Genomic DNA, 26,679 nt, shown 5'->3' on the forward strand with positions numbered 1-26,679 from the left:
AGAGCAGGAAAGAAGGAACACTATCTTCCGTTACCTTCACATAAGACTTCTCTGTGTCCACGAGCTCCTGGATGACTTTTCGGAGGCGATCTGCATCAGAGAGGTGGCGGGCGAGTGGTCTCAGAGGGGGGTCCTGACCCTCTCTCGGTCCTTCCATGCCGTTGGTCTGGGTGTCGTTAAAACTCCTACACAGCACAGGGATCTGTTCAGCACTCTGAGAGATGACAAGAGGTGGAAAATAATGTACAGGACACTCTCCATTATGATCAGCTGCCCACCAAAGACACAAACAGTGTCTCTCTCTTTGCCCAGCACTCCTTTAGGAATCTCTCAGCAGCACACGTCGAGGGCCTACGGCTTCATCCATCTCAAACCACTCTGGCTCTCATTTAAAATCCCGGTAGTGAAGATATGAGCCTACACTTGTTCAGTATTTACACATGATGCTTTTTCACTGTCATAATAGCCATTTGACAGATGCTTCTTTAGCACTGAAACTGGAGAATAAGGCATAGGGCTGACCCTCTGCGGTCAAGTTGAGGGTGCTCTAAAATCAAGGTCGTGGCTCTCTAAGAGCCCATTTGGTCCAGTCTGTCCACTCAATGGTTGGCCTAGAACAGCTCAGTCTCCCATACAAAACAGCCCAGGGGGACTCAGGAATGGCGTGGCACCATAGCAGTTTTAGGATGGCTTGGCCATAATGGGTTTAAAGTTTTGTCCTCAAATCCAACCCTTTAGCTCTGCTGTCTCGCACCAAGTAGCAGAGTTATGAGTGAAAAAGTTTGAGCCACTGGTAGGAATGGGAGTAGAGACAGAGATGTATAGGAAAGATTAAGGCCCACCCTGAAGGGGTGCAGAGCCCAGGGGAGGGCACAGACAGGAGCAGACGACACGGCAAAGCCTGGTGAATACTAGAGGAGAGGGAGGAGCGGGCTCTGTGGGGAAGCTTCACAAAGGAGGGGAGCCTTGAGCTGGTGGTTAGCAGTAAGGAGCCATGTGCCAGACCCAGGGAGTATGGGGGGAGAGAGAATTCGCACTCCAGGTAGTGAGAACAGAATTACAAAGATGAAGACACAAGAAGCAGCAGGACTATTGGGGGTGGGCTAACAGCCTTGAGTACACGTTCTCACTGAGATCTAAGCACAGTGTGGTAAAGCCTTCTCAAGGCGACCCATCGTATGCTTCTGCCTTAGGCTGCTGGGTTACGGTCTCAAACGTTTCTCCTCCTGTAGGAGCCTTCCATAGTGCCGGGAGCATCACTGGATTATATTCAAAGTATCTTTTTATCTTTCTTTCTGTTCCACCCACATTCAAGCTGCGGCCCATCTTACCACTCACCTGTCTGTAAGCCTGTCAAGGGCGGGCCCTGCCTTTCTTTGTCATTGCCCACAAGTGCCCAGCTCAGTGCTGGTGCACGGTAAGTGTTCACCTCTGTTGCACTGAAATTATTATTGAATCACAAAGCAGCTTACTCTCAGTGCAAATGACTAATATCCATCCCTCTTTGTCAACTTGCCGTCTCTCAACTAAAATTCTCCTTTCTTCAGTTTAAATGCCTTCACTCTGGGGTAAAAAAAGCTGAACTTGTCAGAAGCATCTCTTCATTCTCACTTAGTTCGTTTTCTTTGCTTGGCTAGTTCAGAGCACCAACAACTTACGTAAGCGTGTTGGTCGACCTCAGCGGCCTCACGCATGTGTGTTATGATAGCTGTCGCCTGACAAATTACGGTTCCTCAAAGTAGAAACAGGACACTCTCGCCCTGCCTTCTTCCCCCCAACACAGTGTCTTCATATGATGGAAATAGACAATCAACATTAAAACTCAGCATTGAACTTCTGGCTAGTCTTTGAATCCAATTCAGTGGGAACCAATTAGGAGCTTGCTCTGTCTCCAAAGAAAGAGAAGCCAGCTCCTGCACAAGGAGATAAGACTTGCCAAGGTAAGAGACACCAAGCACAGCCTAAGGCAGACTAGAGACCAACTCCAGCTTGTGTGAAACAAATGAAAAATGGAATACACGCTAAACGAATGGAATGGGTTGTCTGGGAAGGCTTCAGTGAAGAAGTGGGTTGTGGGGCCAGCCTGGTGGTGCAGTGGTTAAGTTTGCGCAGTCCGCTTCAGCAGCCCGGGGTTCGCAGGTTTGGATCCCGGGTGTGGACCTACGCACTGCTCCTCAGGCCGTGCTGTGGCGGCGTCCCATATACAAAAATAGAGGAAGATGGGCACAGATGTTAGCTCAGGGCCAATCTCCCTCAGCAAAAAGAGGAATATCGCCAAAGGATGTTAGCTCATGGCCAATCTCCTTCACCTAAAAAAAAAAAAAAAAAAAAAAAGAAGTGGGTTGTAACATGGTCCTGGAAAAAGCGTGTTCCAAGGGAGAACCACAGAAAGAGCAGAAGGTGCAGGGGAAAAACGAGATCAGTAATGTAAAGAGCCCAACTCTGGGTGGGGGCGGGGGGTGGTAAAAGTGAGGCCCCCACAGATGTCTGCAATGAGAACTTCCAGGCTACAAGGCTCTTTAAATATTATTGCTTCTCTTTTATTTTGACATTAATCTTGTTGCCAGAGTATCATCAACCATGTAACAGATACTACGCCTCCAACTAGACACATAGACACATATAATTTACTTCTAGAACAGTTCAAAGCATGTGTAAATACTAATGATTCTCCTTGGATATAGACATTATCCACTTGTTCTTTTTTTAACTGTGAACACAAGCATATTTCTGGTAAGGCTGTCAGAAGACGTTCATTCTGGGTAAACTTTCAAAGAATAAAAAAGCAGATGTGGATCTTAAGGCACCAATCAGAATGCAACTTGATCTATCAAAATGTCTCATACGATGTTTAAACCAACCAAATCTTATGATTCATTACTGAAGAAACTCCGAACTGTTCAGTCATGCCCTAAAAGCCTAATGACATATAGCAAAAGCCAGATGGAACAGTGCAGCCAAAAGGCGGCTTTCCTTCTCTTCCAGGATGTGAGCATCATAAAGGAGCACTGGGGAATATAACCAAACCACTCCAATTCTGTCCTCTTCCTCCTCCTTTCTAGTGGACTTCAGCCCTGGCCACACATTAGCTTTGTCTGGGCAGCTTTAAAATAATACCCATGCCTGGACCGGCTGAATCAGAATCCCTGGGGCCCCAGGTATGCGTATTTTTTAAAAGCTTCCTAAGTGATGCTAATGTGTGGCCCATGTGAGAAACTACTGGTCTACCCATCAGTGGAGCGAGCATTCTGCTTGGGTTTCCCAGGAGTGGTGCTGCCTCCAGCCAGCTCACGCTGTCTCCAGGGTCTGCATGAAGGATGGCCACATAAAAGGCATGTGGACTGAGCTCACAAGACAGGAGGAAGTTGATGGAATCACACCCATGACCCTGGTGTTCCGGGTCTGGCCCTCAACTCATGGAGCTAAACAGCCCAAGGTCGTAATCCTCTGACTCCAAAACTCACTTATTTGAAATCTCTAAACTGGTATTTGCGCCGCAAGCTCAGACAACATAATTTTGCAATCCTGAAAAATAACAGTTTCCAGGGCTGTAGAATCTAAATTAAGTTCACATATACTGTATAAAATAAGAGCTGACAAAATGCACCATAAGTTAAATGGCAGCTGGTGAGATTACAGCTTTGCCTTGCTGGGATGTCAAAAATCACACCTAACAATGCAGTGCTAATTTTAAAAATAAAGTATCTCGCCATTTTCGAAAATCAGAATTCATTTGAAGAACAGTTCTGGTATGATTAACTTGGAAAAGTGAATGTTAGCTGAGATTCTCACAGCAAAAGGTACCACACTGAGGCGCTCAAGCGCTCCAGAGCCACCTTCCTCGCAGGTAGCAGTTTAGGTGTCATCCAGGAAAGGATGTCAGGGTCCCTTGGGATCAAAAGGAGGCAGGGCCCCTAGAAGCAGAAGAGTAATTGTAAATGTGTTTTCAGATTGAATCTGAAAGAGTCACTCGGTTGGTTATATTTCAGTTCCTCTACTCTTAGTGATGGTTATAGACATTGAACTGTGAAAGGTGGAATTCTGGGTGTAGCTGATAAGCCGTGTCTAGGAATAGTGATTATTTGAGTTGGACTATTTTCACACGTATGTGTGGTGATGGAGTGAAAAGCACAGACAAGATTCTGAGGACCCGAGCTCTAGTCCTGGCTCTGCCCCAGTCCTCCATGTGATCCTGGGCAAGGCTCATTTCTGAGTCTTCAATTTTCTTATTGATGAAAGACAAGTAGCAGTGCCTGTCCCATCAAGTAACCCCTCAAATTGCCATTCGGATCAAGGAGAAGAGGGAACTCCCATCTCTTGAGTACTGGATTGGGCCAAACCTCCTGTCTACCACATCAGAGCTGTCTTCCAAGGAGACACATCCAAGGCCTGGCTCCCTCCCAGCCTGGTCAGTGGGCTGGTGTCACAGTGCTCACATTTAGACCAGGTAAGCCCCTGCTGCAAGTGAAGCCAGTCCTGCCCCCTTAGACTAGTACTGTGTGTAGTGCCCGCTGCTCTGGCTCCTGCTGTACCCCCTCCTCATCCTTCCCCATCCGTGCATCCCCAGGGAGCAAGACAAAGACCGAAAGGGTTTGTAGTTGTATGGCAGACAGACACGGCTGGGAGGTGTTCTCACACAATTTGCAGTCCTTCCTATATGACCCACTGAGATGACAGATGAGGGATGGGGAGGTATCGGCAGGACCTTGATGGCACAAGACCCACCTCTCTAGCTCTCAATGCACCGTGCCAACCACTCCCAGGTAACCAGCAGAACACGGGCAAAAGCAGCTTGCTCCTCCAGCTGGCTCTGCCCACCACGTGGCCAGGGCTCGCCTGGCCCCAGGAGAATCTCAACACACGCAGGTGTGCGCAGGATGCTGCCTCTGGAGGGCATCGCTGCTTAGAGAGGCAAGTGTAGTTCCCACACGCCCGCAGACGACTGCGACTTCTCTGAGGCTGATCCCGCCCCATCCCCAGGAATGCTGCTTTAGAAGCAACAGACAGATGTTCACAAGTCGGGGCTGGGCATGTGTGAAGATTCAGTAGCCTAAGTGTGTGCTCGTGCAGAATCAAAAACACGGAAACTTGAAATGTGTGCCTCAGACTGGCGTTTTCCCATGTGTCGTGGTCAATGCTAAGAACCTGGGTTCACCATGGGCCTCGCCTTTTAGAAGAAAGCACAAAAAAAAAATTTTCTTTATTAATTCATTTGAAAAATTTAACAGAAACAGTTTCCCCTAAAACTATGCTGTATGGAAAAGCAGGGATATTGACCAAAAAAAATTTTTTTCCGTTTTTTCAGGTTGCTCTAAGGCTGATCCCTGTTTGAAAATGACCTTATTTATAGTTGAGGAGCACCTCGCTCAGGACCTCTGAATTAAGTGGTCCTTAAGTGCGCTCATCAAAAAATAAATAAATAAATAAGTGAGGTGATGGGTGTGTTAATTAACTTGATTGTGGTCCCCATTTCACAGTGTATATGTACATCAAATCTTCAAGTTGTACACCTGAAGTAGATACAACATTTAATTGTCCACTATGCCTCAATAAAATTGGGGGAAAAAAAGACAATCTGAACAGTTATTTTTGTTGTTGTTGTTTTAACTGCATGAATAGGACACCTGCTTCCCTGTATTAGGGCTGAGACGTGTCTATTTTCCAGGAGCCCCTTTTCTTGGGGGTGGCAACAACACTGCTCGGGACGATCGAGCACCCTGCCCCAGACTCTCTGCAGAGGAATGCAGGGGCAGAGCCGCTCTGAATCCTGTGCATGACCCTTCTAATCTTGACTCACCATGGTACTTTCATCATGCCAGCCTCCTCCTGGCTTGGATTAGTGAAATGGGTTCTCCTGAGCCTAACAACTTGGATGTTTCCTCTGCTCTTATGTGGAAACATCACTACCTGAGGCTTTTCAATTTCCCTGTGTGTTTTGGAACCTAAAAAAAAAATCCCTGTGGGATAAGTACATCACATTATCCAGAACTATTTCGGGATGGTGATTGAGATTTCGTAGCTACCCCATGAAATACCAGTGCCCATCAGGACCCCGCACCTCGTCAGCAGTGGGCTCCGCCCCTCTTCCCTGGCTCAGTTCGCAGCCCCGTGCTCATTTAGGGGCTTCAGGTACTGCACACTTTTTGTCAAAGGCATCTGTTTGTACTACTTGGGCTCCAAAAACACTTCTAGCCTAAGAAAAAGGTTTAAAAGTGCTGCATGACTTGGGGTCATATTTCACAGGGAAATACTTAAGGATAGATGACAGCATTACAGTATGCTCTGCTTCTGAATCCCTGGTTTAGAGCAAAAGGATGTAACTTCAGGGGGGGGAATCAGTAAGAAACTCAGCAAAGACACAGACCTAAAAGGAAAGATGCTCATGCTGTTTGCTCATGCTGGTTAAGTGGTCATATCACAGGATGTGATCAGTCCGGCAGATCCCTAGCTGCCCACCGTGTCCTGCTCTCTGTCCACCATACAGACCAGCTCTATACTGAGCCATTGACGTGGACTGAATCCCAGTCTAGATAATGTCCACCGAGTTTCATCATACCAGAACTAAGTTTCTACTACTTCTACTGTCCCTCCAAAGAATGTTGGAAAAAATTAAAAACATGCTAGTCCCTGGGCAAATGGCCAGTTGTTCTTGAGGACAGTCTGGCCCTGGAAAGGTGCGGTTTGCATGGTGTGTGCCCATACTGTGCACGACAGACCTCCCGGTTCCCTGTCTGGAAGCCACGAGGAGGCTGCATTACTCACTAATCTCAGAGTGCAACCACAGTGTCAGCTGTCATATTCCAGCAAATCCGTTAAGTCAGAAAAGCTCCCCTTAGTTAAAAAAAACAATATCTAAAAATTGTACCAAGGACTTTTTTTCAACTCATTCTGCACTCTGTTAAAGTCTCTAACTTATAGAAAGATGTAATATTATCCCCATATGTTACCAGCAGAGGGAATCCAGAAGGAGCACAGAGGGTTCAGTGACTTCCCCAGGAAGGCTAACAGGCAGAGACAGATGCTGGGCGTGATTCCAGGAGAAGTGGACCCCCCACATGGAGCGAGAGTGGGCCCACGTCCTGCACGTCCAACCGCAGCTGTCCTGTGCCGCCCATCTCTGCCATGTCAGAATTCCAGGGCGAAACTCCGTGCAACGCTGGGAGGTGGCTGGCAGGGCCTGCAGGCTGAGTCGAGAGGGAAACCCCAGGTCTACTCTATTCCTCCGAGTCTCAGCGGGGTGAGGGGTGGAGGGGGGTGGGAGGAGCAGGAGGAAGAGGAGGAGGAGGAAGGTCGTATTCGGCACCTTGGCAGGGTGGGGTGGGAGTTAAAAAGTAGATTCAAGCTTATTATTTTTATATTTGGGGGATAACCATTTGTTTTATAGTGATGCAATGAATCCCTGGATTGAAAACTCGAGAGAAACAGCATGAGATTTTTATATTTCACAATAAAATATAATGCACATAAAGCTCACAATCTTTATTTTCTAGACCAGACAGTTCTATTTCCAAAGGCAGAATGGGACATAAACTGTAAAATTAAACATAAGCTGATGTCAAATGAGAGTCCTTATTTTATATGGAAATACAGAGATTAACCTAAATAAATTATGGTACAAAAATGCAATGGAATATAGGCAGCCGTTACCAGTGATGGGAGAGATGGGCGTCTGTGGACCAAAAAAGAACGTGATTTATTGGAAAGGGAAGAAAGGAGATCTGCATTTTTTAAAGTAACTTTTTATGTATATCTACTATACAAACATACATGCACAGATTTTTTAAAAATGGAATGATATATATCTTCAATGCAGTGGTTAACAGTGCATTTCAAGTTATTTTAATTTTAATCTTTTGGCTTATCTTAATTTTCTGATTTTTTATAGTGGTTTCATTTAAAAAAAATTTTTAATGGAATCCTTTCCTGTAACTTTAAAAGAATGATTTGAGGCAGAAAAGACCTGATAAGCATTCTGTTTCCATGAGAACACAGCAATGAACAAGATTGATGTAATCTCTCTGCTCACAATGCCCAGAGTTTGGCTGGGAAGATAAGCTTTGAGCAAGTAATTCAAGTGTGATGGGTGCCCAAAGAAATGTGGGGTCCCCTGCAAACAGAACAGAAAGACCTACTCTGGTCTAAAAAGGTCTCAGCCAGCTAACATTGAAGCCATGACCTCAAGGCTAAATCGAGTTAGCTAAACTAAGCAAAGTCTGGGGTTCGGGGAGACATGGAGTGTGCCAAGAACTGAAGGCCAGGACAGCAATGGCCCACAGCCAGCCAGTCAGGTTGTGCAGGGAGATGTGGCAGGAGAGAGAGGCAGAGGCTTGCTCTTGGGGAGAGTGGAGAGCCACTTGGAGTTGAGTGCAGCGGTCCAGACATGGCACCGAGGAATCCCTGTCACCTACTAGGTACACACCTTACAGAAGACAGCAAGGTAAATAGTCATGATGGCATTAAAGAGGGTGGCGTGTGCACTCCTGGTGGTGCAGCCTGTCACCTGAGCTCTGCCCCCTCCATTACCCCAGTGTAAGTGTGGAACTCACACCGAGGGCCTCAGCGCATGCTTTGGACTAAGCTGTCTTAAATAGCTACTTTTTCCGAGACAGGAGACTTAAGTGCACAGGCTCCGGAGTTCCAGCCCTGGGCACCCATGGCAGTACCAGCTATGTGGCCTTGACTGACTCCTCCCTGACTCAGTCTGCTCACCTGTAAAGCTGGGATCATATTTTACACGGTCGTTGAGAGGATTCAGTCAGGTAAAACGTAAAAATACTTAGCACGGCGCAAGGGATCAATACAGGCCAGGGCTCAATAACAGTTATAATACGCACAGGAGTTTAATATTCCAAGTTCTGTTATTTTGAGAAGTGCTGAAGAGTAAACTTCCTCTGAGTTCCCTGAAGGAAGGGCCAGAAAAATCTAATTTCATTTATTCAGCAGTTTTTTATTGAGCACCTCCTCTATGCCAGGCTCTGTTCGAGGTGCTGGAAGGAAGCATCAGATATAGAAGATGAAAACCTTGGCCTTCATGCAAGAGTATCATGAGGAGTTGGAGGAAGGGCAGAGAGGTGACAAGGACACCGATGATGAAGAGTGGAACACACGGTGTCTGGACAGAGGTAAAAGGGTTTGGGAGGGAGCCAAAACAGGAAGGAGGCATAGGGAGGCCCTGCCAGGATGGGCTGCAGCCCTAACAGGCGGGCAGAGAAGGGGCAGGTGAAGTTGGTGCAAAGACCCAAGGGAGGGAGCGGCCGCTTGGATGGAAGGCAGCCTTTGAGAAGGCACTTGTGCGCGGCAAGTAGTAAACGCTCAGTGCTCAGGCGGCACACCCCCAAGCAGGCAGGTCAGAGCCGTGTCCCAGAGCAATAGGGAAGCAGCACCTGCAGGACGATGTGGCTCCCAGACCAGAGTCACCTCCCCCCGGGGGGGGAGCAGGCGATCCAGAGCCCGTGCCAAACGGGCCTGCTGCCTGCCTTCTGCTAGCTTTCCTTATTTCACCCGAGTTTGGTCAGAATTCAGGAATGAATAAGATATGCTCTCTCTGCCAAAGAGGTTTCAAGGGGCTGGGGTAGCATTTCTACCCAACTGGGCACTTTCACATAAAATATTGGGTGTTTCAGTATCACTCTAATGTAATTTACACACAACAGCTCATCCTATCTAACAGATCCTGCGCCAGGTACTGCGTTTTCTCTTTCCCATTTTTCACCCAGCAAGAAAGACATGGCTTACTTTTGATGCATAGTTAAACCTGCTCATCAAGGAAGATGCATGTGGGCCAGAATTTCTCCTTGACTTCTGAATGCAAAAATACGCAAGCCATGATTTAAAAGAGACTTTCATGCTCCCACTCTGAAACAAACAGGTGAGTCAAGGGTGGCTCCTGAGAGCAGGGGTCAGCAAACTATGGCCTTTGGGCCAAACCCAGCCTGCCATCTCTTGTTGTAAATAAAGTTCTGTTAGAACGCAGCCACGCTCTTGCCTCTGCCTGTTGTCCGTGGCTGCTTCCGCAGCGCGGTGCAGACTTCAGTGGTTGCCAGAGCCTAAGATGTTTACTATCTGGCCCCTTACAGGAAAAGTTTGCCAACTCCTGACAGAGAGAGATGAGCCCAGATCAAAAGAGATTCTTCTTTTGAAACTAAGTCTGAGGGCCGGCCCTGTGGCTTAGCGGTTAAGTGCGTGCGCTCCGCTGCTGGCGGCCCGGGTTCGGATCCCGGGCGCGCACCGACGCACCGCATCCCAGGCCATGCTGAGGCCGCGTCCTACATACACCAACTAGAAGGATGTGCAACTATGACATACAACTATCTACTGGGGCTTTGGGTGGGGGTGGGGAAGGAGGAGGATTGGCAATAGATGTTAGCTCAGGGCCCGTCTTCCTCAGCAAAAAGAGGAGGATTAGCATGGATGTTAGCTCAGGGCTGATCTTCCTCACAAAAAATAAATAAATAAATGAAATTAAGTCTGAATTAAAACTCGAAATAATCTATAAAATTTTATTCTGAAATTTTTCAGTGAGTAAAGTGTAAATTTTAAAAATGACTTTTATATGTTATTTTTCTAGAGACTACCGCAATGACATTTTAACTCACATAAGATATAAACTCTTTTATGTAGCGTGCTTTCAACTGTGTCAAAAACACAAGAAAATGAAAACACCTGTGTGCTCACCTGGCTCAGATCCAGGGCTCAGAAAAATGGCTCATATTTTCTTGAACAGTTTTTACTTTATGTTGTGTTGCTTTTTGATGGAGGGGATAATTCAGTTTGTTTCTCCTGTGACTTGGGGCATTAAGAACTTTATTTAAATTCTTTCTGTGGTTACCTTTTATCAGTTAACATTCATTCTAATATGTTTTTCTAAAGAAGTCTCTAAACTAATATCCTTCAACTCATTTTTTTCTTTTGGAAAACATATATTTAACTGTGATTTCTCTTATCTATCAATACTCCCCTCACCCACTTTCCCATCCAGAGGTATATATCTCAGATCTTAGCTCCCTCTTTTTATTCACTTTCTTCAGTTTTCTCTCAGAGCCTACTTTTGTCCTGATAATCACATAAATTAGTTTAAACTTATGTATTTACAATAACTCTCTCTTTAGTGGTTAATGTTTTCATTTAACACTATCATTCTGGTTGGTTTCCACGTTTACTGCTGGTTTTCTCAAATACAACCTTTCTATCAAGAGTTATGTCTCTGACTTTCTTCTTGGTAACTGATAATATATTATTAAGCGGTTTTTGCAGCAAAGGTCTTTAAGTGTTACATATTCTGAGAATTTACTGAGTTGAGATTTTTTTCCTATCTTTGTCACTTTATTTGAAGAGAAAATATGTCAATAATAACACCAATTGTAATCAAATTCTTGACAGACTAGAGCTGTAACAAATCTTTGACGGCCACCAATTTGCTGGGCAGGTGAAGTCTCTACTATAAATAGAAGATGGAGGACAATACAGGTGAATCCTGAGAGGGGACATCCCTCACATTCAGGTTTAACAGTTCAGGCTGTGTCCAACTTTGCTCAGGACAGCTCTGCCCGACTACCTACACCCAGACTGTCCCCCAGCTGAGTCCTCTCTCCTCTTCTCTGGCTTCCTAAGACGTATATTTTCTTTCTAGTTGTAATCCACGTGGGTTCCTTACCTAGAAAAACACAAAGTAGGGCCACACCTGGCTCCCAGCTGCAGACCGAGCACTCAGCCCTGAGAGCAGGTCTAAGATGCTCAGAAAACTGTCAAAACTGGAGTAGCTACACCTACTCCAGTCCCTTGATGATATGCCTTGGGCATCTTAGACCAGCTTCCAGCATGTCGTCGAGTTACATTGTCTGCTGGCTCTATCTAATTGGCTTAGTTTACCTTCTTTTGGAACATGAGCCTGGGGTTTCTCCATACCTATCTGTGGGGGTGTGGGGGTCACAAGGGGCTTCACAGATGCCTCTTATCCATGGGAATGTGGGGTCACAGTGGGGGTTCACAGTGACACAGACCAATACAGTCAACTTGTTCTCTGCCCTTCATTGCTAGTAATTAATGTAACCCTCCCACTGTCCAAGTAGTCTTTTTATTAACTATCATCATCATCGACATACTGTTGCCATATAATAATTTTATCTTAGGAAATATTTCTGTAGGAATCCACGAGATAGACACTATTAGGACACCTACCACTGGGGTTGTTTCTTAACACTACTTTTACTGTTTTGTTTTTTTTTCCCCCTGCAATGCTCCTCCCACCACCAAAAAGAGAGAGCAGGAAAAGCAGCAAATAAAGCAGAAGCAAGCAAGAGTATCAAAGTGCATGTAGAAAGACACTTTTACCCCTTTGGGGATGAGACTTTTTAGTATTTTGGGTCTATATAAATGGAATTCTACAAAGAGGAAGCTCCAATGGGAAACCCAACATTACAAAGGTACATTAAGATTAGAAAAGTCAGTGGTTATAAACTGCTGGAGAAATGTTCTCTGAGAATTACTGACAAGAATTACAGATTCACTATACTAGACCCCTCTACTCAGTGCAGATGGTCCCCATGATGGGACCTCTCAGCCACTGCTGCACTGAAGGTCCAGAAAGAAGCCACTGACTAGCCCTGGGAAGGGGAGAGCGTTTCTTCAGATACAAGTGGTATCCTCCAATATCACTGTACGTATGTGTACCCCAAATATAGTTTTATTTATTTATTTGTGAGGAAGATCAGCCCTGTGCTAACATCTGCCAATCCTCCTCTTTTTTTGCTGAGGAAGACCAGCCCTGGGCTAACATCCATGCCCATCTTCCTCCACTTTATATGGGACGCTGCCACAGCATGGCTTGACAAGCGGTGCATCGGTGCACGCCTGGGATCCGAACCCGTGAACCCCGGGCCGCCACAGCGGAGTGCGCGCACTTAACTGCTTGCACCACTGGGCTGGCCCCCCAAATATAGTTTTAAATAGTTATTTTTTTAAAAAGACCAATATCTACATTTTGTACTATACTATTTTAATTTTAAGGTTATTATACGGTGGCAAATTTTAAGACATGCATTTTATCTATTACAAAACAAGTTGGAGGTGAAAATATTTACATATGAGTATGACCTGTATATAGCACAAAAACTATACTTCACGCTATCAAATGAATTACTATTCAGATGCAAATATCAGATATTAATACTCTGTATTCCAGGACTTATGAATTTTTCTTCCAGAGATTTCAAATTATTTGATAATAACAACTACTGAAATTTCATTACAGCTCTATGAAATAGATTCTTTAAAGGCTAAAAAACCACTACCAAAAACATTGACGTAGCTTAACCAAGTTTGTAAATTAAGCTAAAGAACTGCAAAGTTGTGTCCAGATTTCTATCATACCTGCAACTTAACAAATAGAGTTGCTCTGCCTTTAAATCAATTGCAAGAGTCCATACACACATATTCCATGTCTCCTCTATTTAAACGCATAGTTGTTCATTTTTTCCCTCTCTTCTGCCATCAGTGCCACATTCTCCTTCCCAGGCAGTATGATGTAGTGGAAAGAACTGGCTTAGAATCCCACAGAGCTGGGTCTGAACGGTGGCCCTACCCCTGACTGGCCTGTTGGTTAGCTTCTCCCATCTCAGTTTTCTTGTGCTAAAAGGAGCTAATAATATCTATTCGGTAGGGTTGTTGTGGAGAAAACGGGTTTAAATGAGATGATATATATAAAATTCATAGTGCATGCTAAGGGCTAAGTATCAGCATCCTTGCTCAGTGCCCCGTGCAGTTTACAAAGCCATTTCACATACATGGCTCTTCTCTAATTTCACCTCCATGAAATTATCATGGAAATATAATCCCATTCTTTTCAAGGAATAAGGATAAAAGGATACAGGGGTGTGCCTATTTTCCTAAAGCGCCCTGACCAGTGGGTGAGAGGTTCCAGCACTCGGATCCAGTTGTCTGTCCACGTCCCGCCTCTCCCAGCTATAGCAAATTAAGAGACAAACGTCTACTTTCTTTTCCAACTTAGTACAGCAGGGGATGAAATTCTTCTAGTGAATTCTCTCATCTTTCTTATCTATCCCACTCTCCAAATGTAAACTGCAGATGTGTTGTTTGGTATAGCCCTGGCCATGGGGACAATCAGAGTTGACCCAAGGTGACAGCAACACTCACACTGAGAAAGGAGGCACAAGACAGCGAGCATGCTTGCCTCTGCCTGTAACATTCTCCAGAAGAAACCAAGCCATGGTTCCCCTTCCTGGGACACATACTCTGATTTGGGGGAATGAAGGGAGCTGTGTCCCTGCCCAAATTTGATGCAGAAGAATTATGAATTCTTAAAAAACTTTTCTGAACATTTAAACTTTACCATCTCCAATCTCCTGCTGCCACTGAGGAGCAGAGCTATCACGATGCACAGCACACCAAGGCGGCTGCCTAGACTGACTGGCATTGCGTGACCCCCACTGTAGTTTCAGGAAGAGGGCAGCTGACCCTTCTCATCCCCTCTGGAGGTTGGCACCTTTGTGACACCTTTAACAAGTACACTGACTTCTACTGACTGCTGTTGCATTAGGTTTCATGGCTCAAGAACGCCCCACGGTCCCTTATGAAGAATGGTATGGGGCAGGGAGAGGGGGCCCAGGCGCTAGGATTTGTCTGAAACCCACCACATCCCCTTCATGCTTAAAAAGGCCTAGATTTTCAGTTCTCATATTTAGCTAAAAATAATGCTTGGAATCTGGTTTCAAAAACTTGTAGCTTTGGGGAGAAAAATCATAAAAATGTAAAACATCAAGTTATTTAGTATCCTGACAGCCTTAATTAGGCCTGCGTACTGCCAAGCCCTATTTGTCTTGAGTGAGCACAGATACAACCTGCATGCCCTTTTACTTGTAGCTTTAGGTAAATTTTTTTGCTAGATTCAAGCCACGTGATAGTCAAGTCTGTTATATTACTCTGGGTTGTTTCTTATTGACAGGGTCTCAAAATAAATCATCTCATACAGAACAATGTCTGTCTCATACACATTCATCTGAGCCTTTACCACCAACCAATCTCTAAAATCTAACTCGGACTAAATAATAGAAACGAAGTAATAAAATTTAACAGGACAATGACTACTTTCAATAAATGGTTTGGCAATTTCGATCAAACTGCTAGAAAGTGCAAATCAATAAATACAAAGTAACTAAAGCCATGTTTCGCTGGTGGTGATGGGAACAGCGGATGGCCTAGGAAAGGGATGCACAGACAGGTAGATGCTCAAGCAAACCCAGAAGACATCAGAGACAACATGACCATGACAGAATGTCAATTAAAAACTTTTTTTAAAGCTTCAGACATAGAAAAATTTTTTAAACCTCACCTGAGATTACTGGTTTGATAATCAGTCTTTCCATCTTGGAAACTCATCTGTAAAGCCATCGTATTCAAGACCTCACTAGGCAACTGGGAGGAGAGCATGCACATCCTGCCCCATCCTGATGCCTGCAATCACCAGGCTAATGTGGCCCAGGCCAGTCTTCTCATCTGATTACCCTTTATCTTGTGACTGAATGAACCATGAAGGTAATGGATTCTAGAAAATTCCAAAGCCGGCCCAAAGCAGCTTGAGAGGTAGGAAGACGGCAGGACTCCTCAAGTTATGCAACACTTGCGGTTCCTAAGCAGTTAGCAATGAAACCCCAGCCTGTGCAAGTGCCAGGCCAGAACTTTCTAAGCAATTGCACATCAGAGAGCTTCCTTATCTAACATCTGTTTTCTGAAAACACAAGAGAACTTAGGTGGCAGCAAAGAATTAGAGAGTGCAAAGGAAGGCGAATCACAGAGGAAGGGGGAGGCATTGGAAGCGGAACAGACAAAATAAGAGCGAAGGAGGAGGTGACAACAACCAGAGAACGAAAGGAGAAAAGAGAGAATGGGGGGCACCTTTAAAGACATACCTTCAATTTTCTCCTGTTTCCCGTATTAGTGACAAATATATTTCTCATTGCCCGTTCGTGCTATTATCAAGAACAGCAGGAGACCGATTTACAAAACCAATAATCCAGTCTTTGCTCTCAGCAATCAGAAGCTGGTATTTGAGATGTGGAAACACCATAAGGCATGCTCATGTGCGGCTTTCCTAGGAAGTTTCTCCATGACCTCCGCTCCCTCCACCGCCCAGGCCCAAACAGACAGTGGCACCTAAGTCCACTCAGAGCTGAGACTAGAGAGGAAATTACAAAATAACCCAGAACAATTTCTCAGCGATTATTTTTTTAAAAACTGAAAGCAGCTACCATGTACAGCTGGGACATTATTAAAAGGTGAGAATCTGCTATCAGTGATAAAAGGCATAAACAAAGCACAAAGACTCAAAGACATTTTCATGTATCTCGCATAATCAAAGACGTCATTTGACTACAACCTCTAAGCACACAAAATATTTAAAGAAGGCATCGACATGATTGGCCCTCTTAATGGCTAACATTTGAGAAGGCCTTTGTGCAGGAGATTTTAATGAATGAATGAACAGTGTGACTCTACACCAACCCCATTCTTGGTAAATATTAAGGAGAAAATTGTTAAGACTCATGGTGCCCACCTACTGGCCAGGCAAGATTAGACTGTAAGCGTGGCTGTTATTCCTTCAAAAGAAAAGGAAAGGAGTGACCAGCAACAAAAACAGCTCCTTTGCTGATGTGACAGTGGCCAGGGGTAAGTTCTCCCCTCGGGGCCCTCGGAGGAGAAACACAGGAGCAACTGCTGCCTAATCCTCCCATGAACCGAGCACATAAACCACTCCTGCCCGGTCCCTCAGGTGGCTGTTTATTTCACTAATGTGAGTTCTAGAAAATTTTGGTTTGGAATCAAAATTTAAATTCATCTTCCAAAAAAAATCACTTTTTTCACTAATTACAGAAAATAAAACTTTTTCAGATGCTTCAACACCAGCACATGATGTAGCAATTGGTGTTCAACAATCCAAAGATGTCTAACCAACACCATCAGTGTTGTCTCTTCTGGTCTCAACCCAATAATTTACTTGTCTTCAAGGGAGGGGTCGTTATTTATTTTACGCTCCTCAATGTCTCTTAGCACATTAAAAAAATAAAGCATTAATAGCCAATCCCATCTGATCAATGAGACTTGAAGATAAAAACAAAGCTCAAAATGCCACTTGACTAAACAAACACAGGGCTTTTCATATTGTAGGGACTTGATAATTGGTTCTGTAACGTCAATAATATTAAGTCAAGGCAGAAGCTAGGCTATGCAGATGTTTACTCAGAGTGAGAATTATGAACCTAGAGTTTGTAGATCCTTAAGGGGCTAATCCATGGGTAAACATCATAAGATGAGTGAACTCCTTGGAATTGATGTACATGAGCAATTTTCTAAGAGTCCGTAGCTTTCATCAGATTCTCAAATGGTCTGCTCTCAATAATTTCCTAAACAAAGTAAAAGAGTAAAAGACCAGAGTGGAGGGCCGGCCCCGTGGCTTGGCGGTTAAGTGTGCGCGCTCCGCTGCTGGCGGCCCGGGTTCGGATCCCGGGCGCGCACGGACACACCACTTCTCCAGCCATGCTGAGGCCTTGTCCCATATACAGCAGCTAGAAGGCTGTGCAACTACGACATACAACTATCTACTGGGGCTTTGGGGGAAAAAATAAATAAATAAAATTAAAAAAAAAAAGACCAGAGTGGATATGGGAATAAAGTATCTACCCATCCTCACCTTCACTTACCATTACCTTAAAACCTACATAAATCTTAGAGATTTTAAAGTCAATAACTATGTGAAGGACAATGAATGACCACTGCTAATTCCGAGTTCTTCCCAACTTTATTTTCTTTTAAGAAGCTCTCCATATTCATGAGGAAAAAAGGCTATGTCAAGCAAAATTCTGCTTTAGATCAGATATTGAGGCAGAAAGGCAGACCGGGAGAGGTGTCAGAGCAGTACAGACAGACAGAGCCAGGATGGGCCTCCAAGACTGGCAGACCCACCCCTCATAGATGCAGAAGCTTGATGACTTTTCCAAGGACAAAGGGACTTCAGTGTAAGACTTGGGGCAAAATCCCATGTGTTCTTCCTCTGAGGCCACCTTATGTCCAGACGGCCTCCGCTGAGAATATGTAAGAGCCTGCAAATGATGTTTACTGAGGTTAGGGTTTGGCCGGAGAAACTCAGACTCCCTGCTTTTTTCTCCTCCAAAAAGCAAAATTATACTGAGGTCTCCACAACTCTGTATCTCCAATCCAGGAAGCATAGAAAGATGGAGAAATGGAGGGCTGAATGCCACAGAGGGTGAGGATGGAAGATGGAGGAACGCTACGACTTCTCTCCCATGACCATAGCTAAAAGCGTATGGCCCACTCTTCAACCAACACAGAACCTGGAGAACTTGCTGTCCAGCCCCGTCTTGACCTGTCCAGCCATGCCAGGAGGAAAGATGAGATGTCAAGGAGCCTGGCTGGGGATCCAGTCCCACCAGCCAGGCTGCAGGGAGCTGGCTGGCTACTCTGAACTTAACCTTTGTTGCCTTGGAAAGCACAAACACATCCCTCTTACAGTCCCATCTCCGAGAAGATGGGAGCATAATCACAGCCCCGACTCTTTCAAAGGAGAGGCCTGCACCAGAAGTAAATGCAGCACACAAGTCATGAGGTGAAGACCAGGCATGTCCATAAGACGCCTCCGCTCAGTCAGGGTCAAACCTTTGTGTGGCCTCAGCTCTAGGAAGTCTCCAAGTCACTTTCCTGTGAGTCATCGTCCCAGCAGTGCGAGGAATGGGGTGTAATTATCCCTTCAGCACTTGGGCTGCTTCCACACAAGTTAATTCCAGAGCCCGCTTCTACCTGACAGGCCTGATCCCCCAGCCCATCCCGCGGTGACTCACGCAGAGCTCTCTGCGCTGCCTCTTCATGACTTCCTCTTTTTTTCTTCTTCATTTTGTGACTCTGAAGGTGATTCGCAATAACAACTTTTTCTTTTTTTCAGAAAAACAGGGTGAAAAGGGAAAGTCTGGAGGAGAATGAGAAAGCAGGGGACAGAAGAAGGCAGGAAGGAAAAGTGCTGAGGGGCCAAAGGGGAAGGAGGGAAGAAAGAGGCTGGAAGGGAAACCAGCCGTGGGAACAGGAAAGCCACAGTTACCCAGGAGGGAAAGGGAATGGAAGAAAGGGACTAAATGACCTTACTCCTTCCAGCTTCACTGTGAGTCAGGTGGTATGGTCCGCACTTCACAGATTAGGAGACAAGAGAGCTGAGGGCGTGGCTCGCCCCAGGTCCCCCAGAGCTAATACAGAGCAGCCTGGCTTCCAGAACAGTCTGGTCCAGTCTCACATACTCTGCTGCCTAAACATATGTGTATTCTAAATTAATACAGAACACACAAGCCTTGTGCCACATCTGCAGCAAACTCGCAGCCTCCCATGGTCCCCACACCCCAACCCCAGCAAAGTCTCACTCAATAGGCAGTCCCAGTGTCTGAGCTCTAAAAGCCTCGCTGGCAAAGGCACAGACCGCTGAGCGCTCATCAGGCATCACCCTGTGGTTGGCAGTTGCTGTGTCTCTGGGCCCTCAGCCCACAGCTCAGCCAATGGCAACAGCCCTCCTCCCACTTTTCAGCTTGTGTCGGTCCAGGGACACACTTGGCCTAGCGTAAACCCATGGAGGACCCCGTCCCACAGTCACGTTGAGGGGCTGGGGTTGGGAGGAAGCTGCTGTGAGAGGAAGTGGAGAGAGAGGTCACCAGCAGCAACATTTCTTCCCAGTGCCTTCTTGTCGACTCCATTATTCGTCCTCCTTCCGCTGGACAAGCTCTCCCTTCCCAGCTGGCCGCCATGCAGCTGCCTGCTCAGTGGTCACTTCTGAGTGCTCGACGCCACCCCACACTTCAAGCTCGGTGCTTCTGCTCACGGCTGGCCTCCCTACACCCTGTCCTGGGATTTGGTTTTCTTTCCTTCTTTCTTTTTCTCATTTGACACTGTGGGCGACATCTCTAAGCCTGCTGAATAAGTAAGTGACCCTTGGCAACAAAGAGGACAGGGCTCTTGAGTGCTTCATGCTGCAGCGATGTCCCTTCCTGCCATCCCAGCAAAGAGTTGGCATCTTCTCAACACACCAGTCCTAATGATCAAGAACAGACCAAGAAGAGCAGGGCACTAAGACCCTAGAGCTAGGAAAATGGAAATTAAAAAAAAAATCCAACTAACTACAAAGAGATCAGATGGCCTCTCAGACTCCAATGAAGACTAAGCACAATCACTTCAAACAAGTCCACCAACTGGCCAAGTCCCCGCCAAAAGGAAGCATGGTGTTAGTAAAGCAGAATAATGTATTTGAGAGCTGGTGGAAAACTCAGCTCAACTTTGATCCTTCTCAGCCTGTGTCCTTGGCACCTCTCTGTGCCCTGAAGTGGCAACTCTCTTCCAAAAGACAAAAAGTCTGGCAGACCTCCTTGACTGCCAGTCTCCAAGGCTTCACTAAGCATCTTGATATTCACAGCCCACTCCTGCTAAAGATAAGGGCAGATTGAACACATACTATTTTTATTTAGTCATTTGAGGCAACCATTCAGAAAAGGTGATCAATTGACAACACTCTACACGAGAAAAATAAGCTAAAAGGTGGGCAGGCTTTGTCTTCATGCAGATGACAAAGAGCTAAGAGGACTCAATTTCCAAGGCCCTTGATTTCCAATTCTTCTTTATCCCATGGGACAGCTCAGCAGGATTTGACCACTGACACTAACATCAAGAAGACGGGGCAGGGGCCGGCCCGGTGGCGCAAGCGGTTAAGTGCGCGCGCTCCGCTGCGGCGGCCCGGGGTTCGCTGGTTCGGATCCCGGGCGCGCACCGACGCACTGCTTGGTAAGCCATGCTGTGGCGGCGTCCCATATAAAGTGGAGGAAGATAGGCACAGATGTTAGCCCAGGGCCGTCTTCCTCAGCAAAAAAAGGAGGAGGATTGGCGGGTGTTAGCTCAGGGCTGATCTCCTCACAAAAAAAAAAAAAAAAAAAAGACGGGGCAGGCAGCCAAGATGGTTAAGTCATGCACTAGGTGAGCAAAGGGGGAAAGTATTCAAAAACATGTATGTGTATGAGACACATTGGGAAGGGGGATCTTCTAGCCTAATAATCTCTCATATTTGTGCTTCTAGTCATACCTGATCCTCTCAACAGCACAGGGGTGGTGGTATTGTTATTTTTTACCTCCAGGTGAGACACAGAGGCTCAGAGGGTTGGGTACCTTGCCCCAGGTCACACAGTGGAAAAGCCTGGTGGACCAGGATACAGATTCAAGTTTCCAACCATCAGGTCAAGAGTTCTTTCCATTATACCACTGCCTACAAGAAAAGGCTACCTGGAATTCAATCATTGTGAAAGATTATTGCCTCTCTACTGCAGAACATCAGACCCTATTTTTCAGTGACAATGGGTTTGCTTTGAGGATGCTCTCTCTCTGTCATTCATATAGGAATTATGTCAGATGACATACATTTAGAAATAGGTGTGTTTAGTTTAAAAAAGATCATGATTATATTAATCTATTGAATAACAGCCATGCAGAAAGACTACTATTTATAAATAAATTATATCTTAATATGACTTTTTAACAAAAACACCTTACAACCAAACAGATCTTGAAATAATGCAGAAGACTCAAAGAAAGGTAAGAAAGATGTATAATTTGAGAATGCCAGAAAACAAATCATGAGTCCAATAATCTTTTTCTTTTCCTTCAGCTTCTTAGATATGCAAACTCTTAAAAGCAATTCATGTGAAAAACTCAAAAGGTTAAGCTAAGTGGGTGAGCAGGCATTAAAAATTAAATGCAAATTATGTCCATGCTGTGTATTAAAACCTAACTAATAGTGTATGTCCCTTTTTTCTACCTTGAAAAGATAAACAGGATAAAAGATATCTTCAACATGATTAAATTGCAAAGAGCACAACACACAGTCATCATGCTGTATATCTCCAGATTCTCGATGCTCCCTGTTCTATCAACACGACGCCTACAAACTGTAAAAATAATCGCTGCCAGAGCTACACTAGGCGATTACATAAAATTCTTCTAAAAAGCTGAAAAAATATTTAATCAGGAATAACTAAAGTAAAAACTCGCTTACCTTGTAGAAAACGGGTTTCGCTTTTGTGGATTTTCTTTTATAGCATTAAGCCCAATACAAGTCTGTGCTACACTCCAACAAAATTTTACAAAGCATAAAATTATTTCCAGTCTTCAAATGATTCCTCTCTCTTTCAAATGTATTTTACAGAGTAAATATTGAAAATTTCCCTAGGACTTGCTGATATCTTTATATTTCAAAAGGACAAAACTATTTCAGAGATCCATTTAAAGACCTATGCATCCTTGGAATGAGAAAGGAGAAGTTGACAGTGCCACAGAACAACTAGCATCCAAAAGAAATTCTCTTCTCCTTCGCTGTCAAGAGCGCTTAAAGATTCCTGTCAGGATCCCTTCTGGAAAGAAAGGCATATATTCTCACCTGCATAACAGTCTTTAGACATTTTAGAGTAAAATCGACTTTCAAGGCAGAGAAAAGGAAACCATGCAAGCATGCTACATTTGGATCAGAATCCACATCCCTGAGAATCAAAGCCTCGTTTACTTACACGCTGTACATGAAAAGGAAAAGTTCAAAGAAGCCTGCTCCCTCCGGGAGAGACGATTACATCTACAGTCAGCTGTTGGGAAATGAGTGAGACCCACGTTCTCTCTCACTCTCATCCCCAGGCAATGAAAAAATCCCCAACTGTTCTTCCAAGTCACACTCACAAGGATGTCCTAGCGCCACCAAGCTCTTCCTCCAAGGCAGCACCAGTGGTTGGGGAAGGCTCACCCGCTTCCTCTGCATTTCCACCCAAGCTGGGAGCCTGCCCACCCTGGGAAGGCACCAGGTTAGGGCACACGCAGAGACGACAGAACCACGAAGTGCCACCTCTTCAGAGTCAGCTCAGAGAGCCGAAAACAGAACACAAGCAGCATTTCTGCAGGGACTGTTCAACACACCTCAAGTTCCCAGAATGAACCAGAAGCTCAACCCCCTCACCCAAAGAGAAATTGTTTATTCCTTTCAAACTCCAAACTATTACAATAGTGCAAGCTAATTGCTAACAATCCTGAAAAAAAAAAATCCCCCACACAGGAGAGGTTGACAGGGCCACACAAAGGGCCGTGACAGTAATAGGCACCCTCGAAGAGAAAGAAGGCAATCAATTATGAACCATTTGCAGAAATTGCGGGGCTGTCAAAAGCCCTACTCACAGCTGTGCTGCATCAAGCCAGGGTGCGTTTCATTTTCAAGGGAAATTATTCCTTATTCCAAAGTCTAGAATATTGTTAGTAAAATATCCCAAACAACCTAGGTTCAATCAGGGTCTAATCTGAAAAGAAGTTAATGACCCCTGGGAAGGCTCAAGGGGCCAGAGCAGGAAGCCCGGGAGGCAGGTCTCCTCTCTGGAGATGACCACCTCCTGTGGGCACCATGAGACAGCACCAGGATGACCCCAAAAGATCCATGCCCACACACACTGGGCACGCATTGTAGAATTCCAACATCACCATTTGGAAAACAGAAAAGGATTGCTTTTAGACATAACCTGATGTTTCTAGGAGGCTAACAATAATAATAACACAGAACAAAAAATTTTTTTTGTCTTAGATTGAAAACTTTCTTTTCACTAATATCCATCACAACTAATACTTTTTGTGTGTGTATGTGAGGAAGACTAGCCCTGAGCTAACATCCATTGCCAAGCCTCTTCTTTTTGCTGAGGAAGACTGGCCCTGGGCTAACATCCGTGCCCATCTTCCTCTCCTTTATATGGGATGCTGCTACAGCATGGCTTGACAAGAGGTGCGTTGGTCGGCGCCTGGGATCTGAACCTGCGAACCTCGGGCCGCTGAAGTGGAGCGCACGAACTTAACCACTACACCACCGGGCCAGCCCCACAACTGCTACTTTTGATGATCACTGATTCTTCTCTCCCAAGGAACAGAGAACATGTGAACTGAGTAACCACTAGGCGTTTCACTAGAATTTCTTAAAAATGTACTGAAATCCACTATTATAGGTAGTTGGATATCTTCAAATTTGAAAAAAGTGAGATAATAACTACTTTAGACTTGAGAGGAATTTAACAGCAAATGCCCAACATGCTAATATACTGTTTCAGTATTTTTTTCCTTCTGTGTTCTTTGGTATTTGCATATTTGCCTTCTTCTTTAACCATTTTAGCAATGAAAATTAAAGTTCAGATAGCTCCAATTTCAAGCTGAAATGCAGCTTTCACTCCTTTTCTACATTTCCTTTTTATTTTATAAGGGGTTTTGCTGGGGAAGATTCATCCTGAGCTAACATCTGTTGCCAATCTTCTTCTTTTCTTTTTTTTTTTTCCTCCCCAAAGCCCCAGTGCACGGTTGTATAACCTAGTTGTAAGTCCTTCTAGTTCTTCTATGTGAGCCGCTGCCATAGCATGGCTACTGACAGATGAGTGGTGTGGTTCTGTGACTGGGAACCAAACCCAGGCCACTGAAGCGGTGAGAGCACCAAGCTTTAACTGCTAGGCCATCAGGGCTGGCTCTCCTTTTCTAAATTTCTAACTGATGCTCCAAGGTTCATTTTGTAAATGCTTTGTTTAGTTATAATAGGCATTGTTAAATAATAGAATTGGAAATGCCCGTAAGGTGGTAACTTCTTGCATATTTATTTTATTGAATCTTAAAATAAAATTTGGAAAAGAATTTAATTTCCTTCTTAAGAACTTTAATGTGGGACTCAAATAGACTCTAACAGAAAGGAAACCATCATTCCTAATGGCATTAAGTGACTTCCCCAAGCTGCCACACTGCACGGTGCCCCATGGGCACACTTACCTTAAATAGACAGCCCAGCTTCTTGAGTGTTTCAGAAGTATTGGCTTTTTTAAAAAATTTAAGACAAAGCAATCAAAACATATCTATTTAATTCTCTATGGTCTATTGCTTCAAAAAAAAATGATGACTATTAGCTACAATACTGGGTTCTCAAAAGTAAATAACCTGCCAAAGATAGAACAGAGTAAGACTAAAAATGCTGATGATTTCAGTTTAGTAAAAGAAATTGTGTCCTGGGGGCATAACCAGACTAGTGAAGGCAGTTGAGTATTTGCTTTGTATGAGGAAGAGAAGAGAAGAGAAGGGAGATTTTGGAGGAGGTGGATAGGGAATGGCAGAGGAGAGCAGGGGGTAAGAAAAGGAAAGGAGAGGAGAGGAGAAGGCTAGTGCCTGGGGCCACTGGAATCCACTCTAAAGCTGGCAGGGCTCTAACCTGATCCACCCTTCTCACATTGAAAGTCACTTGTCACCAAAAGGTATGCCACATGGCCACTCACCAAGGGCCGGGCTCCTGGTAGTATCAGTCTAAACCCAACAGGGGAATGGTCCTGCTATAAGTTTTATTTAAATACCTGTCATAGCTTACATTTCCTCCATTCTTATTTTGTATTTAAGACAAAAGCAAGAAATATAAAACAGTCATAACTTCAAAATCAATTAAAACTGGACTGTGTATTAAAACAGATCACGTCAATCAGGCCATTTCTGAAAGGATAGCTGACTATGAACAGTTAAAAATGAGGGAAAGGAATGGAACATAACAAGCGTTGGCAAGGATGTGGAGAAACTGGAGCCCTCGTACATTGCTAGTGGGAATGTAAAATGGTGCGGCGCTGTGGAACACAGTTGGGCTGCACCTCAAAAGGCTAAACATAGAATTACCATACATATGACCGAGCAATTCCACTCCTTGGTGCATTCTCTGAAGAACTGAAAACAGGGATTCAAATAGATATTTGTATGCCAGTGTTCACTGCAGTATTACTCACAATTACTAAATGGTGGAAAGCACCCAAATGTCCCTCAACAGCTGAATGAATAAACAAAATGCAGTATATCCATATAATGGAGTATTATTTGGCCATAAAAAGGAGTGAAGTTCTGACACTTGCTACAATGTGGATGAACCTTGAAAACATCATGCTAAGTGTAATAAGCCAGAAACAAAAAGGACAAAGATTGTATAGATCACACTCACGTGAGGTACCTAGAACAGGCAAATGAGATAGAAAGTATAATAGAGGGTATCAGGGGCCTGGGGGGCTGAGGTGAACAGGGAGTTATTGTCTAATGAGTGCAGAGCTTCTGTTTGGCATGATGAAAAAGTTCTGGAAATGGATAGTGGTAATGGTTGCACAATATTGTGAATGTATTTAACGCCACTGCAGCGTGCACTTAAAAATGGTTAAAATGGCAAATTTTATGTTTTATAGATTTTACCACATCAAAATGACAACATTCCAAAAATAATTTATCTTCGGCCAAAAAAAAAAAATGTAGAAAATGAATGGAATAGTAATTTAATGTGACTTTGAGAATACCCAAGCTTAGATTTTCCTCGTCAAAACCGTCCTGACATAGGAATGGCCACGTTTGCATTGCTCTTTGGTGGCATACCAGAAGTCGTGGAGGAGGTCTGGGTGGAGTCAATGGTTCCTCTTAGTACTTCACTTCAAATGAATAAGGAAACTATTTTCTTTAAGGAAAAAAAAAATCTTTGCTTCAACTGCTGGACCTAGGGATAGAATAACTCCATTTGTTTTTCCCCGCCTCAGGTGAAGGTGGGAATTAATGCTTGTCTGCTGGGCC

General features: G+C 44.6%; 1 protein-coding gene across 3 annotated transcripts in view; it reads right to left on the bottom strand.

Annotated features, from left to right (window-relative positions):
• Positions 1 to 26,679, bottom strand: part of TIAM2 (TIAM Rac1 associated GEF 2) — a 226,953-nt gene that overhangs the window by 16,270 nt on the left and 184,004 nt on the right. For all 3 annotated transcript variants that reach the window (XM_058534100.1, XM_058534101.1, XM_058534099.1), the window contains one exon: positions 35 to 214. In XM_058534100.1, the coding sequence (XP_058390083.1) occupies positions 35 to 214 (180 nt within the window). The remainder of the gene's footprint in view (positions 1 to 34; positions 215 to 26,679) is intronic.

This window comes from Diceros bicornis, chromosome 39 (assembly GCF_020826845.1).
Source record: "Diceros bicornis minor isolate mBicDic1 chromosome 39, mDicBic1.mat.cur, whole genome shotgun sequence".
In the NCBI taxonomy this organism is placed as follows: domain Eukaryota; kingdom Metazoa; phylum Chordata; class Mammalia; order Perissodactyla; family Rhinocerotidae; genus Diceros; species Diceros bicornis.